General features: G+C 49.6%; 1 protein-coding gene across 3 annotated transcripts in view; it reads right to left on the bottom strand.

Moving 5' to 3' along the window:
- Positions 1 to 1,720: 1,720 nt before the first annotated feature.
- Positions 1,721 to 17,531, bottom strand: part of LOC140732927 (dual specificity tyrosine-phosphorylation-regulated kinase 1A-like) — a 97,608-nt gene continuing 81,797 nt past the window's right edge. For 2 of the 3 annotated variants that reach the window (XM_073055650.1, XM_073055641.1), the window contains exons 4-11: positions 13,423 to 13,611; positions 11,842 to 11,989; positions 10,210 to 10,496; positions 8,992 to 9,138; positions 7,487 to 7,627; positions 5,693 to 5,996; positions 4,561 to 4,664; positions 1,721 to 2,330 (exon numbers count right to left, since the gene is read on the bottom strand). In XM_073055650.1, the coding sequence (XP_072911751.1) occupies positions 1,815 to 2,330; positions 4,561 to 4,664; positions 5,693 to 5,996; positions 7,487 to 7,627; positions 8,992 to 9,138; positions 10,210 to 10,496; positions 11,842 to 11,989; positions 13,423 to 13,611 (1,836 nt within the window). In that variant the 3' untranslated portion in view covers positions 1,721 to 1,814. The remainder of the gene's footprint in view (positions 2,331 to 4,560; positions 4,665 to 5,692; positions 5,997 to 7,486; positions 7,628 to 8,991; positions 9,139 to 10,209; positions 10,497 to 11,841; positions 11,990 to 13,422; positions 13,612 to 17,531) is intronic. The other variant, XM_073055659.1, reaches the window with a different exon arrangement.

Genomic DNA, 17,531 nt, shown 5'->3' on the forward strand with positions numbered 1-17,531 from the left:
ACCCATCCCCACCGGTACCGTACCCCAGTGTCACACAGTGACAGACCCATCCCCACCGGTACCGTACCCCGGTGTTACACAGTGACAGACCCATCCCCACCGGTACCGTACCCCAGTGTCACACAGTGACAGACCCATCCCCACCGGTACCGTACCCCGGTGTTACACAGTGACAGACCCGTCCCCACCGGTACCGTACCCCGGTGTTATACAGTGACAGACCCGTCCCCACCGGTACCGTACCCCGGTGTTAGACAGTGACAGACCCGTCCCCACCGGTACCGTACCCCGGTGTTACACAGTGACAGAGTCATCCTGACTGGTTTCATCCCTTGCAAAAAATGAAACTTGTATGTTTTCCTCATAGACTGTACACAATAGTGGTTGTTCACATTCAGAACCTTGAGCCCCAGAGAACAGGTAACAGGATAGTTTATATATCCATGGAACCAACCCCCCTCCACCCCAAAATGAACAACTAGGGGTGGTGAGAGGTGTACTGAATATCTAAAGTGGTTCTGTGACCCAATAACGACCCGCTTCCAGCTTCAGTGTGGCAACCTCACTGCGTCATTCTGCTTGTGAACAGACCCATCGCATGGCAAACGGCACTCAACAATTCACAAACCTGCTAGTGATTTTCTTTTTTTTATATATATATATATATATCCACACACACACACACATATATATATATATATATTTTTAAAACAAAGTGTTAGGAAAAAAGAAATTTAAAAGACAAATCTAAAATCCTGTACAGTTACCCATTGTCCCACCCTCCCCCCTTTACTGTTTTCAGTCATTAGAGATCTCCCCCCGTGATACCTCTCGGCCGTCTTTGGTACAATAAATAAAAGAAAAAGAGAGACCACAACGGCTGGTTGTCCTCATGCTCCTGATCACTGCTTCTTCACCCTCCTGCACCGATTCCTGCAGATTCCCAGGAGATACATCTGTCATAAGCAAAGAGCAGGAGCAGGGGATGTGTGGGGTTCAATACTTCCATGATTTCTCCAGCAATCCCGCCCCCCACCACCTCTCTGGGCAGGTAGCACGTGACCTGCCTGCAGAGGGGAGGATGGTAGGGGGGTGAGTTTCAGTTGGGCTCAGATTAAGAGCCTGGCATTTCCATTCAGAATGAAGTCAGTGTGGTGCTGGGACTGGGTTGGGATGATTGAAGGAGGGAAGATACCAGGTGGAGAGAGGCTGAAGTAAAGAATGTGAGATAGAGATAGGGAGAGAGAAATGTGAGTGATACAGAGCAAGTGCTCTGAATGACCCAGCTGAAATCCCTCTTGTCAACCAGTGCAGGAGGGGGCAAAAATGAAGCAGGAGAACGGGGAGGAGCTGGGGTGCAGGGAGGGGGTTTCCAGAAATTGATGTTTAGTGTCCCAGTGCCTTCAAATTGAAGTTGTGGAATTAGCAAGATTGTAGGGAGGGGGGTGGTGGGGGGAGGGAGAGAAAGGGGAAAGAAGAGGAGGGAAGCAGATGAAACAAGAGTGCAAAGCCCATCTTGGGGAAGCAGGCAGGAGAAGCTCCTTTTTCCATTTGCTCAGCAATAAACAAAACCCTTTTGAGCTCCAGTACAAATTTTTAAATAAATAAGGGGTTGAGGGGAAAATATACATTGGCAGTCCAGCTCGGGTTTGAAGTTGCCGTGAGATTCCCCACCCCTTTCCCCTCTCACACTGATCCTGGCCCCACCCACCCACCCCATAGCTCTTGTTCAGTGTTATGGCTTTTTCTCATTTTGACATACAGCCCCCCTCTCTCTCACACACCCAATCGCATCCTCCCACCAGGAGTCAGCATCAGGAGGTTGCCGCTGAACCGCGGGGGGCACGGAAGCCCACCAGGGGCGTGGCCTGTGGCTGGGGTCTGTCTCGGGGCGGCCTGATGCTACCAGGTGAGGTGGCGAGAGAGGAGGCGGAAGAGGAGTAGAAGGCAGGGTGAGGGGCCCGGGGCCAAGAGGGATCCAGGCGTGACATCTCAGGACCCTGAGCAGAGAGGTGAATGAAGCCATGGGAGGAGGAGGAGGGAGACAGTGGCTCAGAGGGTGGCGAAGAGGGCAGGGTCTGCAAGGGACGCTGGTGCTGAGGCCGGAGGTGCCGGTAGAGCTGCAGATGGTGGTGGTGTTGCTGGAGAGGAGGAGGCTGCCGATGGCCAGTGGGATGGAGGGGAGGTGGGTGAGCCAGTGGCAGAGGGAGAGGAGGAGGAGGAGGAGGAGGGGGTGGAGGGTACAGGCCACCAGTAGGCTCAGGGCCGTCTCCGATGTTCCACAGGCGTAGCGAGGGCGGATGTTGCTGCTGGGTTGCCGGAGCAGGAGCCTGGGGAAAACAAGACAGGAGAGTGTCAGTGTCAGTGAGGAGCATGGGAAGGCATGTCCTCACACCCAAACACCACCCCACCACACACACCAACCCCTCCCGCCCCTTCTAATGTAATCCCTGCCCACCTATCTCGACCCATTTTATTTCCGCAGTCAAAAATAACCCCAAATCCATATGACTCAGAATATCCATCCAACTAATCTTAGAGCACCCACTCCAGACTTACAGCTTTCCTCATTAGGGGAGAAGGAATAGTGAGTCTCCTTTCCCTCTCCTCCCCAGAGGAAACGGTTTCCCTTCCACCTCTTTCCCCCACCCCCCCGGAAGCCACTGCAGTCTCCTCCAGCACCCTGGAAGCTCCTTGGGCAAGGTCGAGTACAGAAGGGGCAATGTTAGCATTCATTCGAGGGGACTGGAATGTAAGAGCAAAGATGAAGAGTGCACTGGAGTTTGGGGCCCTTATCTAAGAAAGGATGAAAGGTTTTGGAGAGGTTCCAGAAGAAGTTAACAAGCATGACCCCAAAAATGAAAGCATTAAGATGTGAGGGAGAAGGCAGGAAAGAGACGTTAAATCAGCCATGATTGAATGGCAAAGCAGACCTAATGGGTAAATGGCCTAATGATATTCCTCCTCCTTGTGCTGGTAAGATGATGGGGCGGTGGGGGTGGGCGCACTCAGCTCCCTAAGAGTAGCATCATAGTGGACAGGATGGTGGAGGTGGTGGTTGGCCTGCTGGCCTTCATCAATCAGGGCACTGAGTGCAAGAGTTAGATCATGAGATCATGGCAGAATTGTACAGCTGAGGATTCAATTACTTTCATAAGGATGTGGACAAAACACAGGCAAATGGGGTGAGCTTGGATGGTCAGTACGGACTGGTTTGGCTGAAGTGCCGCTTTCTGGGCTGACTCACCTCTCCCAAACCAGAGAGACAGACTACCCACCCTCATTTCCCCATCAAGTGTGGAACCTCTGACAAGCAGCAGGAGAAGAAACTAGCTTCCCAATCCCTCTTCGAGGGTGAGGCATGTGGGGGGAAAATGGGCTGGTGCACCACTCTCCACGCTGCCTCATTGATGGAGATGGGGTGCTGGAAGAAGACGGACACACTTTTGATAGTTTTGCACACTATCATGACTGGCCCATGCCTCTTCCTGCTCCCTAATATTTCCCTCCCTCAGAAGTGCTGCCCAAGCTGGAACACTACCCCCACAAGGGAGAGAAAATGGCCAACTCAATGGGAGCACCAATGCTCCCTCCCCTGCACTCTTCTCCTCCAGGACAGTTCTGGAGGAGCAGCAGTGAGACATTCCCCCACCCAACCACCAACCCTCCACATCCTGGATCCAATCAGCCTCTGGGGAGGGGGGGGGTGGCAAACTGGGCGACGAAGAGGCCACAGTCACCCTTTCCTGTGGGAATCTGGTTTTTAAAGTGATGGGGTGCAGGAGGAAAGATGCATGGTGACAAGGGAATAAAAATGCAGAAAATGGAGTGGTGATTCCCATGGGCGGCTCCTTACACAGTGGCGGAGAGTCCCTGAGTAACGGAGAGAGAACCCCAAAGGGGAGGCAGGTTGATCTGGACAAGCCCCTTGCCCACGGGTCACCTGAGAGGAGTGAAGCAGCTCCCATGGGCACAAGGGACTGGCTAGGGGGCAGCAATCACAGCCACTCAAAACCGCACACCATCCTGCACCGCACTTCCCTGCCTTTGGACTGAATGAAAGAAAGGATGGTGGCAGGCATCTGTGCAGGCACGCACACGCACACACACACACACACACACACGTGAGCACTCACGAGAGGACATCACAGTGTCAAGACAGAGAAAGGGCTGAAAGAAAACAAATTGACAGACACATGAATAGACCCAGTCCTTCCCCCCTCCTCCATTGAAGAGGTGCCCATTCACGGGCTCCAAGGCAGAAACCTCGAGTGAAATGCGAAAGAGGGAGAAGAGCACACATGCAGCAGTTGCTTCTGAGTGTGGAAGAGAGCTGGATCTTCTGAAGCAGACACTGCGTCTTGGGTCTGTGTTGGAGCTGAACTTCCCTCTCCACGCTGGGTTTCAAGTAAAGAAGGTTGTTCTTTCTTCACCCTCCTCCCCACCACCCCACCTAAAGAGAGAGGATGTTTCTCGACGTCCAGCCATCCCCACCCGGCCGCGCGTGGACAGAAGGCTGCCTCCCGGTGAGAGACGAGGTGCTCCTGGAGACTTTCGTACCTGCGGACTGTGCATTTCACAGTCGGTGGGGGCCTCGGCATGGTTGAAGTATCGGTTGGGGTACCGCTGGTTCCGGTTGTCACTGGATGAGCCACTGGAAGCACCTGAGAGCAGGAATGGTTCAAGGGGTTAGCGGTGGAGGGAGGGGGTGGGTCACGCGGAAAGAGGTGGAGAAGAGAGAAAAGCAGGAAGCGATAAAACATTGAGAAAGCAGACACAGGTACATAAACACTACACAACACGGACTCCACATACACAAGGGATCCAGCAGCACACAGCACGAGAAGCAGCAAAAGAACACGGTTCTGATGGTAATCAGTGGGTGACCAGCAATCCACCTTGGACCCACCATCTGGTGCAAGCCGTTTGTAAAAATAAATGGCATTCAATAACCATGAAAGAACATGATGTAACAATATAAATCTTCAAATCATTACAAACTACACCTCAGTGTTTTACAGTGACAGAACTGTCCTCACTGGTACTGTACCCTGGTGTTATACAGTGGAAGACCCACCCCCACTGTACCCCGGTGTTATATAGAGACAAACATGTTTCCACTGGTATTGTACCCTGGTGTTATACAGTGACAGACCTGTCCCCACCATTACTGTACCCCAGTTGATTTCCTCATATTCTCAGTCAGAGAGGCTGGATAGTGATGGGTAGCAGGAACTCTGGCTGATGGTGATATTTACATTCTCTCTCTCTTTCTCTCCTGGAGTAACTGGGCAATTACGGGGAACAGGAACCCAATATGATTACCCCCCCATCTCTAACCCAGGAGTAACCGAGTAGTGATGGGGAGCAGAACCCCCGGTTGATTTCCCCCACCACATCTCTCTCTCTCTAATCCAGGATCACTGGGCAGTGAGGGGTAGCAGGAATCTTGCCCATCCTCTATCTCCAACAAAGGGCTCACTAAAGTGTATTTGACTACAGACTCCCATGCCTCCCCACCTGCCCAAGATTCCCTGATGAGACAGAGATGGGAAGGAGGTAGCAGCCCACACGAATCTCTACCAGAACTCCAACTCTGGAGGTGAGGAGGAAGGTAGCAACCCAGACAAGCCTCTGCCCGAACCCCAGTTCCGAAAGTGGGGAGAAGTAGGCAGCAAGGTAGGGGGTTTACCTGAGCTGGATAGGGAGCTGGCATTGCTGGTAGATTGGCTGTGCTCCACGGAGGGGCTGGTGGAGATACTGCTGCAGGTATTTGTGCCTTCATCCAGTGTCTTCTTGAAGAAGTTGTGCTGCAGTGCATAGAAAGGGGTGATGCGCGTCTTGGGGTCATAGTCCAGCATCCTGAGGATCAGGTCCTTGAACTTCAAGTACTCTGCTGGCGTGTGACCAGGCTCGCCAACCCTCCGCCCACTCGGACCCCCGGTCTCCACGCCAATAATGTTGTGTAGCTTGCGGGAGGCAGCCGCCCGGTACTCCTAGGTGGGGGGGGAGTGGAAAGACAGGGATTACAATGCACACTTCCCTCCCCTGCATCCACTACCCCATGACTTATCAGAGGAGCCCCCACCTCTCCACTCCTAGCACTTGCCCGGCCAAATCGCAGAGCTGACAGCATGCAGTGGCCACTCCTACAATATGTGCGTACACTAAAAAGCAAACTTCTTTTCATGGAAGGTGGTGAATCTCTGAAGAGTTGAGGAGGCTCATTTATTAGATGTAAGATCTACACAATGCTATGCTAAATCATAAACTCCAAACTCAACCAATCCCTTCTACCTATGCAAAAAGTCTACATCCTTCCATTCCCTGCACATCTATGTGCCTATCTTATCAATCTCCACCACCACCTCTGGCAGCACACTCTAGGAACCCACCACCTTCCGTGTAAAAAACAACATGCCTCAGACATCTTTCAACTTACCCCCTCGCAACTTAAATGCATGTGCTTGAGTATTAGACTGCTCCAGTTTGGAAAAAGTAATACTGGCCATCTATCTATGCCTCCCATAACTTTGTAAACTTCCATCAGGTCTCCTCCGCAGCCTCAGCCACTCTAGAAAAACATCCCAAGTTTGTCCAACCTCTCCCCATAGCATATGCCCCCTAACCCCAGTGAAACCTTTCTGCACCCTCTCCTTCCTGTAATGAAGCAAACTCAATACAATGCTCCAGATACTACCTAACCTGAGTTACAAAGCTACAACTTAACTTTTCCCTCTACACCTTTCCTATCCTTTTCAATGTTCTAACTGTATCCACCTCTATTACTTCCGCTGGCAGCTTGTTCCATATTACCACCAACCTCTGGGTGAAAAACTTGTTCCTCAGGTCTCCACTTTAAATTGTTCACCTCTCACCTTAAATCTATGTCCTCTTCTTTTAGATACAGTGACCTGATCTACACCCCCATGATTTTATAAAACTCTAAAAGGCCACTCCTCAGCCTCCTCCACTCCAGGGACATGATGGGCATACAGAGGTACAGCACAGAAATAGGCCCTTCAGCCCATTGAATATGTGCTGACCAGCAACATCCAACCTACGTTAATCACTGTCTTATTAGCCCCACAATTTCAATACACACCTGCACACTTCGGAAGGCAACTTACAGCAGCCAATTAACCAAACCACCAGCATCATTGGGGTATCGGAGGGAGCCGGACAGGCTGGGGGAAAACCCACGTGGTTACTGGGAGAATGTGCAAATTCCACACAGGCAGCACTGGAGGTCGGGATCAAATCCAGCCGGGTAGAGCTGAGAAGCAGCAGCTCTACCCGTTGCACCACGGTGACGCTGCTCTAAGATGCTCCTTCCCTCTGCACCCCTCATCATTTTACAAATCAGTCCTTACTTTCACTCACGCACACCATTTCTCTGCCCTAAACTAGCTAAGAGCACATGTTGAGTAAACATACTGTGCAAGAAATGTTGCTGACTACATCTACAAGCATCAACCAGACATACCTTCTTCACGTCCTTGACCTTCTTGATGGCCCACAGCCCATCTGACAGCTTTTCAAAGTACTTGCGTGCTTTTGGGGCTTGCTCCAGCATGTGAGTGGGAGGTATGCCAACAACCTCCACTATCTTATTCATCTGATCCACCTTAATGACAGAACAGGAGCCACATGTTACATTCAACAGGATGAGATGTAGAAAGAGGAGTGGGGGCAGTATGGTCATGCAGATTCCCAGTAGAACACTTGGGAGGTTTATTTCCACCCCGTCAACTCAATGAGCGAATGAATGTTGGGATGGCGTGGAGGCAGCATCACCCCATCTCTGATCCCGGGAGTGTGTGATGGGATGGGGCGGAGGGAACCTCACTCTGTGTCTGACTCCAGGAGTGTGTGATGGGATGGGGCGGAGGGAACCTCACTCTGTGTCTGACTCCAGGAGTGTGTGATGGGATGGGGCGGAGGGAACCTCACTCTGTGTCTGACTCCAGGAGTGTGTGATGGGACGGTGCGGAGGGAACCTCACTCTGTGTCTGACTCCAGGAGTGTGTGATGGGACGGTGCGGAGGGAACCTCACTCTGTGTCTGACTCCAGGAGTGTGTGATGGGACGGGCGGAGGGAACCTCACTCTGTGTCTGACTCAGGAGTGTGTGATGGGATGGGGCGGAGGGAACCTCACTCTGTGTCTGACTCCAGGAGTGTGTGATGGGATGGGGCGGAGGGAACCTCACTCTGTGTCTGACTCCAGGAGTGTGTGATGGGACGGGCGGAGGGAACCTCACTCTGTGTCTGACTCCAGGAGTGTGTGATGGGACGGGCGGAGGGAACCTCACTCTGTGTCTGACTCCAGGAGTGTGTGATGGGACGGTGCGGAGGGAACCTCACTCTGTGTCTGACTCCAGGAGTGTGTGATGGGACGGGCGGAGGGAACCTCACTCTGTGTCTGACTCCAGGAGTGTGTGATGGGATGGGGCGGAGGGAACCTCACTCTGTGTCTGACTCCAGGAGTGTGTGATGGGACGGTGCGGAGGGAACCTCACTCTGTGTCTGACTCCAGGAGTGTGTGATGGGACGGGCGGAGGGAACCTCACTCTGTGTCTGACTCCAGGAGTGTGTGATGGGATGGGGCGGAGGGAACCTCACTCTGTGTCTGACTCCAGGAGTGTGTGATGGGACGGTGCGGAGGGAACCTCACTCTGTGTCTGACTCCAGGAGTGTGTGATGGGATGGGGCGGAGGGAACCTCACTCTGTGTCTGACTCCAGGAGTGTGTGATGGGATGGGGCGGAGGGAACATCACTCTGTGTCTGACTCCAGGAGTGTGTGATGGGACGGGCGGAGGGAACCTCACTCTGTGTCTGACTCCAGGAGTGTGTGATGGGACGGGCGGAGGGAACCTCACTCTGTGTCTGACTCCAGGAGTGTGTGATGGGACGGGGCGGAGGGAACCTCACTCTGTGTCTAACATGTCCCCACCCAGATGTATTTGATGGTACAAACATCGAATCTCACCTCATTGCACCCACTGAAGAGAGGCTCTCCTGTGTGCATCTCCACCAGAATGCAGCCCAGTGACCACATGTCAATGGAAAGATCATAGGGCATCCCAAGAAGCACCTCAGGCGAGCGGTAAAAACGGCTCTGGATGTACTGATAGATCTGTGGGCACAGGGAAAATACATTTACCCCTCATCCATCAATAAACCAATTTCAATCAACACACACACACACACCACCTGTTGCCCAAGCTAACTGAAGTCTGCATATTCAGTTGGCCCTCCTTATCCGCGGGGGATTAGTTCCGAAACCCCCCCCCCCCCATGGATACCAAAAAACACGAATTCTCAAGTTCCTTATTTAAACTGTCTCAGTACAGTGGTCTTTAGGACCCAGAGAAACCCCAGACTTTATTTAACATGTCTCTGTGTGGTGGACATTAGGACCCAGTGGCGCAGCTCTGAATCCACAGTGTTTCTGTTCACGAAAATAATCACAATCACGATTGAAAATAAGGTGGAAGTAATAAAGCGATCGAAAAGAGGTGAAACGCCATCGGTCATTGGAAAAGCGTTAGGCTACAGTCGGTCAACGATCAGAACAATTTTAACAGAGCATGTGAAAGGCCCTGCCCTGATGAAAGCTAATTATTACTATGCAACGCAGTGGTTTAATTAATAAATACATATGTTTCTTAAGTGTTTTATATGCATAAAAAGGTAAAATATGTACTATGTACTAAGAAAAACGTTTGACGAACTGACGCTAAATAATACCGGATGTACCTGTTCTGACTTCAAATCTGACTTATAGACGGACTCAGGAACGGAACTCATTCATAACCCAGGGACTGCCTGTACTTTTAAGTCATTTCTAGATTACTTATAATACCTAATACAATGTAAATGCTATGTAAATAGTTCTTATACTGTATTGTTTACGAAATAATGACAAGAAACAATAGTCTGTACATGCTCAAACGACGAGTGCTGGAGACAGAACTTCCAGGTTTTCTCGATCCGCGGCTGGTTGAATCCGCGCATGCGTAATCTGCGGATAAGGAGGCCCGACTATATACATACACGCTCATGACTTACAGGCACACCAAACACACTGACCCTCACTGGGGTACATTTTACGCACACATCTCCCCTGAGGGGGATCATTTCTCTCTCTCTCTCTCACACACACACACACCCCCACCCCACCCCACCCCACCCCCAGTCCTCTCACCTGCTGCCCCAGCTGGCAGGAGCTACCGAAGTCAACGATTTTGATGGCGCTGCGTTTGGGGTTGACCAGCAGGATGTTCTCGGGCTTGAGGTCGCAGTGGATGATGCTGAGCTCGGGGGTAGCCAGGAAGAGCAGGGCCGTGCACATCTGCTGAGCAAACTTGCGGGTGAGGTTGAGGGAGACGCCGCGGAAGTTGGTGTTGCGCAGCAGGTCGTACAGGTTGTAGGAGAGCAGCTCAAACACCAGGCACAGGTGGTTGCGGAACATGAAGTGTCGCTTCAAGTGAACTGCGGGCAGTAGGAAAGGAGCTGCTGGGAGACATGGTGCACATACAGGTCCTTCGGACCACCGGTTCCATGACGGGCATCACCCACCCATTGACACAAACTCTACACAAATCCTGCTTTATTTCTTTTATAGCATCACTGATTCCCTCCCACTGATGCTCCCTTGGCATAGTTTAGTGGCTGATTAACCTAGCAACCCTCGAGGAGCCCACACCAGTCACAGGGAGGAAATGCAAACTCTGTGCAGGATAGCTGGAGCGGAGAGGTGGTAGCTTCACCTGCTGCTGCCCTGACATGGCACTGACACCCCCTCTCGTTATTCTCCCAACATTCCCCTCAACTCTCCACCCCAGATTCTATCCCTCACCCATACACTAGGGGGGGAAATTCACAGCAATTAACCCACAAATGCCACACATCTTTCATTTTGGTATGTGTAACACCCATGGGGGTCACAGGGAACTTTCTTCTTTGTGCCACTTCCCCATCGCCCTCAGTACCCACCCCTCAACTATCTTTCAAACATTTCAAATGTAAATGAATAGGACACAATTCATGGGAGGACCCTTAACAGAGGCGACGCAGAGATGGATCTTGGTATCTAAGTCCACAGCTCCCTGTAAGTGCCTGCAGAGGCTGATAGGGTGGCAAAGAAGGCATATGGCATGTTGCTTTTATTAGCTGGGCAAACTTGGGTTGTTCTCTCTGTAGCAGCCGAGGCTGAGGGAGACCTGATCGAGGTTTACAAGATTGAGAGGCACAGATAGAGTAGACAGCTGGTGTCCATCTCCCCAAGGTTAAAATCTCTAATAAATTTAAGACAGACTTTTAAAGTGAGAGAGGAAAGTTTAAAGATGTGTGGATCAAGTACCTGCCCCCCACCCCCACTACCACAAACAATGGTGGATACCTGAAACGTTGCTAGAGGTGGTGGTTGAGGCAAATATAACAGAGGTGTTCAAGAGGCATTTACATTGGCACATAAATATGCAAGCAGGGAGGGAAATGGACATTCTGTGGGCAGAATGGACCAGTTTAGTTACTAGTTTAATTAATCCAGAACAGCTCTGTGGGCCGGTGCTGCATTATTCTACGTTGACATGCAGACGTCACACAAAGACAGAGCGGAGGTTGAAATCAAACTAGGAAGTGGATGTGGAGAGGAAGCCACTGTGCTGCCCAACTGGTCTAAGGCGAGCTTGCTCTACACCGAGCCTCACAGCTTGACTGACAGCAACAGCATGTGTTTCCCACAGCTGAATGCAGCCAGCTACCTATCCTGCAAGAAGCAGCTGGGTACAAAGACATGCGGCGCCCCACTGCCTGCGCAGGCAGGCGACCCTACCTATGTAGTACTTCATCTCGGTATCGTGTTTGTTCATGAGCTCCAGGAGGCGCAGCTCGATCTGGGCTTGGTTCAAGAAGGCCTTCTTGTTCTTGATGATCTTCACCGCCACCCACTCCTGCTCTTGGTGGTCATACGCCTTCACTACCTGCATTGGGGGGAGGGGTGGGTGGGGGGTGGTTAGTGACGGAGCGGTGAGGGGAAACAGAGAAGAGAGGTGAGCAAAGTAGCTCGACGCCACCTTCAAAACGCTCAAGGCAGACACAGGACACAAGGTTGTTTGATGGCTCTGGGCCTATATTCATTGTTTAGAAGAATGAGAGGAAGGGATTGCATTGAAACCTATGAAATATTGAAAGGCCTAGATAGAGTGGACATGGAGAATGTTCCCCAGTGGGGGAGTCTAGGATCAGATGGCACAATTTCAAAATAGAAGAACATTCATTTAGAACAGAGATGAGAAGGAAATTCTTAATCCAGAGTGTAAGGAATATGTGGAATTCATTGCCAAAGATGGCTGTATAGGCTAAGTCATTGGGTACATTTAAAGCAAAAGTTGGTAGGTTCTTGATTAGTAAGGGCATCAAAGGTTACGGGGTTGGAGATGGTTCAGAAGAGGTTTACGAGAATGATACTACAGATGAAAGGGTTAACATGTGAGGAGTATTTGATGGGGCTGAGCCTGTACTCATCAGAATTCAGAACAATGACCATAAACCATAGATACTGTAAGTGGCCCATCAAGTCTGCTCTGCCTTTCCATCATGGCTGATTTATTATCCCTCTCAAACCCATTGTCCTGCCTTCTCCCCGTAACCTTTGACACCCTTTCTAATCAAGAACCTATCAACTTCAGCTTTAAATATACTCAATGCCACAGGAGCCCATGGCAATGAATTCCATAGATTCAGCACTCTCTGGCTAAAGAAACTCCTTCTCATCTCTGAGGCTGTGTCCTCTGGTCAGAGACTCATCCACAACAGTAAACATCCTCTCCACCTCCACTCTGTCCAGGCTTTTCAATATTCGATAGGTTTCAATAAGATCCTCTCTAATTCTTCTAAACTCCAGCAAGTAAAGGCCCAGGACCATCAAATGCTCTTTATACATTAACCCTTTCGTTCCTGGGATTATCCTTGTGAACCTCCTCTGGACCCTCTCCAATGCCAGTTCATCTCGTCTTAGATAAGGGGCCCAAGACTGCTCACAATACTCCAAGTGTGGTCTGATCAATGAGGGGACATCTCTTTAAAACCAACTCAATACTGAAAGGCCCAGAAAGAGTGGACATGGAGAGGACTTTTCCAGCAGTGAGAGAGTCTAGGTCCAGAAGGCACAGCCTCAGAATAAAAGGATATTTCTTTTATAACTGAGATGAGGAGGAATTCCTTTAGTCAGAAGGTGGTTAGTCTATGGAATTCATTGCCAGAGACAGCTATGGAGACTAAGTCATTGTGCATATATAAAGCAAACATTGATAGTTTCTTGATTAGTAAGGGCATGATCATCAAATGGCAGAGCAGACTTGATGGACTGAATGGTCTAATTTGTTCTATGCTTTGCAGCCTGCCCACAGATTACCTGTCCAAAGGAGCCCTTCCCGATGAGGGAGTCGATCTCGTATCGGTCCATCCACTTCTCCCCATTCTTCACAATATAGTCATAGTTATCGTCATCATAGCCTTCATTGTACACCTTCCGTTCTTTCTTGTTGCTGGAGTCATCCGGAGGGACATGTTGGGCCCGCCGCTTCTTCTTGGCATAGTACACCTGCAAGCAGCCCAGACAATAGGGATTTCAATCAGATCAGGAGCCAGGCACGATCCCGCTCTCTACTCCCGTAATGCCAGTGAAGTTGAAAGAGACAGTAGGTGCTTGGATGTGGAACAAAAGACAAGCTGCTAGAGGAACCTAGCAGGTCAGGCAGCATCTGTGGGTGGGGCAAGACACAGTCAATGTTTGGGGATCCAAACCCCTCATCTGGATGGGAAGACTGAGAAGGAGAGAGGTGGAAGAGGAATGACAGAGCAAGAGCTGGCAGTTGATAGTGGACAACAAACACAGATTGTTGGAGGAACTCAGCAGGTCAGGCCAGGCCACATCAAAGGAGGGGAAATAAACAGACAATGTTTTAGACTGAGACCCTTCATCAGAACTGGAAAGGAAAGGAGCAGAAGCACATTAGAAAGATGGGGAGCAGGGGAAGGAGTGCAAGCTGAAAGATGATAGGTGAGGGGATGGAGGGTGGGTGGTGGAGGAAGGGGATGATGTAGGAAGCTGGGAGGTGTTACGTGGAAGAGGTAAAGACCTGAAGGAGGAATCTGATAGGAGACTGAACCATGGAAGAAAGGGAAGGAGGACAAGTACCAAAATGGGGAGTGGATAAAAGGGGGAATGGTTGGCAGGGGTGGTAGAAAGAAAGAAATTACCAGATCAGGGAAATCGATGTTCATGCCATCAGGTTTAAGGGGACACAGATGGGAATTTGAGGTGTTGCTCCTTCAACCTGAGAGTGGCCTCATCATGGCAGTTGAGAAGGCCATAGACAGAAATGACAGAATGGGAATTGGAAGTTGAATTAAAATGAAAGCCACCGGGAATCCTGTCTTTTGTGGCTGGTGGAGCAAAGGTGCTCGATGAAGCGGTCCACTAATCTATGTCTTGTTTCACCAATATCTAGGAGACTACAGCTGGAGAGCTGAATACAGTGGATGACTTCAAAAGACTCGTAGGTAAGGTATTGCCTTACCTAGAGAGACTGGGGCCCTGAATGGTGGTGAGGGAGGATGTGTTGGGGCAGGAACAAATACCAGAAGGGAGATCAGTAAGGAAGAACAAGTAGACAAGCAAATCACGTAGACAGGAGACAGAGATCCCCACGGAAAGCAGAGAGTTGGGGGGGTGGGTGGACGATGTGTTTAGTTGTAGGATCCCATTGCAGATGGCCGAAGTTAAAATGATGCGCTGGATACAGAGAGTTGTGGGGTAGGAGGATGGGGTGAGGGCAGATATGCAGGAAATGGAGGAGATGCAGATGAGAGTAGTGAAAGAGAAACCCTATTCTTTGAAGAAGGTGGACATCTCAGACACTCTAGAATGAAAAGCCTCAGCCTGAGAACGATGCAGTGAAGATGGAGAAACTGAGAAAAAGGGAGAGCTAGATACAGGTGAGGAGAGGGTCATAGACAAAGGGAGGAAAGGAAGATGGGAACAATGTCAGAAGCTAGGATGGGTAGAAGCAACAACGGACTGCAAATGGTTGAGACACAAGAGAGGCTGCAGATGCTGGAAATCTGGATCAACGTACATAAAATGCTGAAGGAACTCAGCAGGTCAGGTAGCATCTATGGAGGGAAATGAACAGTCGATGTTTCAGGCTGAGACGTTGAAACATTGACTGTTCATTTTCCATCATAGTTGCTGCCAGACCCCACTGAGTTTCTCCAGCATTTATATGTGTTGATCCAGATGATTCAATCTGATAGGAAAGGTAGGTGAAGAATGGAAAAGAAGAGGAAAAGGGAGGGACATGGGTAAGCAGGTGGGAGTAATAAGAGAGAGGAACCAATGGGAGGACTATGAGATTTGTAAATTGAGAGATAGGATGATGGGAGTTAGGGAGATCAGGAGGGAAGAGACTAGAAACAAAGAGAGGAAGGAATACCAGAATTCATTGCTTTAATTCTAATTTAAACATTGAATTCTCAAGTTTGAGGAGATTTGATATGCTACCAAAGAATCTTGCAAAGTTCTAAAGATAGAGAGCACTCTGACAGATTGCATCACTGCCTGGTACAGAGGATCCCACACACAGGATCGCCAGAGATTACAGAGGGTTGATGGCTCTGCCAGCTCCCTCATGAGTACAAACCTGTCCACCATCAAGCACATCTCCAGTGCCTCCATCATCTCTAATGCAGGTAACCATCACCATCTGGGACATGTCCTCTTATCATTACTACCATTATGGAGGAGGTACAGGAGTCTGAATGATTCAGGAACAGCTACTTCCCCGCCATCATCATTTTTCAGAATGGTCCGGGAACCCATGAGCACGATTTTGATATTCCCTTTTTTGCTCCTATTTATTTTGTAATTTATAGTGATTTTATGTGTCTGTACCGTACTGCGGCCACAAATCAACAAAATTTCACATGATATGAGCCAGTGATAATAAACCGGATTCTAATTCAATGTACATGCCACCAGGTTGTGGACTACCCAGGTGGAATACAAGGTGCTATTCCTATAGTTTGCGTTAAGCCAACTAACCAAATCCACCCAATTCCCAGGACAACCTCTCAACTTTCCATAAAGCTCAGTCCATTTGGAAATCCCTATGGAATGTCAGTCACCCCCAGACAATTCGGCACCGGTTAATTATTACATAAGAGACTGCAGACACTGAGATCCCAAACAAAGGACAAGCTACTGGAGGAACTCAGTGGGTCAGGCGGCATCTGTGATGGCAGGGTTTAGAGCCAAGGTATACATTTTGGGAACAGTCAAAACAATAAGTGGATCTGATGAGTAGAGAGAGTCACGGAGACCATGTCAAAATATCAATCTGAGCTAGCCTGATTTGGCTGCATTAGGTCCATAACTCACTAAACTGTTCCAGTAAGCTGGAAAGAGTACAGAGGGATTTTGGGATCCAAGTCCACAGCTCTCTGAAAGAGACCCTGCAACTAGATAAGATATAAAGGCACATGGTATGCTTGTGTTCATCGATCGGGGTATTGAGTACAAGACTCAGGAAGCCACGTTACAACTCCATAAAAAAAAAACATTAGTTGGGCCACACGTTGAGTATTGTGTACAACTCTGGCCACCCTATTACAGGAAAGCTGTGCAGGTTATGGAGAGAGTACAGAGGACATTTAACAGGATGCTGCCTGGATTACAGGGTATGAGCTACAAGGAGAGGTTGGACAAGCTTGGGTTGTTTTCTCTGAGAACAGCGGAGGCTGAGGGGAGACAAGTAGGGACAGGTAGTGTAGAGAAAGCAGGGAGTCTGCGGAAGGAACAGATTCGGACAATGGGCAAAGTAGCATATGGAATATAGTGTAGGAAAGTGTCTGGTCATGCACTTTGGTAGAAAGTATAAAGGCATAGATTATTTTCTAATTCAAACATCAAAAATCAGTGGTGCAAAGGAACTTGGAGTCCTCTGCAGGATTCCCTAAAGCTTAACTTGCAGGTTGAGTCAAGAGTAAGGAAGCCAAATACAATGTCAAGGATGTAATGCTGAGGCATTATAAAGCTGGTCAGACTGAACTTACAGTATTGTGAGCAATTTTGGGTCCCTTATCTAGGAAAGGATGTATTGACATTGGAGAGCGTCCAGAGGAGATTCATGAGAATGATCCCAGTTCTTTGGGCACAGAGCTCGGAAAAAATGGCGCAACAGACTTTTAACACCATAAATCAGTGAGTTGCTTTGTTACGTCTCCCCTCTCACTGTGAAACGGGGACATCTCTTTTTACCTTATCAGGGAGAGAGAGAGAGCCTGTGGTATGTTGGATTACCAGGAGAACGAATATGCTTTGGGGTACTGCAAGTCTGTGTCTTTATTGATGCTTTGTTACACACTTTGGTGGGGAGTGCCAATGCTTTTTTGCTAATGGGCGGGGGGGGTTGTTGCTTTGCTGCTACTAATTATGGGAGGGGTGGAAGTTCAGGGTGGGGA

Source organism: Hemitrygon akajei, chromosome 1, assembly GCF_048418815.1.
Source record: "Hemitrygon akajei chromosome 1, sHemAka1.3, whole genome shotgun sequence".
NCBI lineage: Eukaryota > Metazoa > Chordata > Chondrichthyes > Myliobatiformes > Dasyatidae > Hemitrygon > Hemitrygon akajei.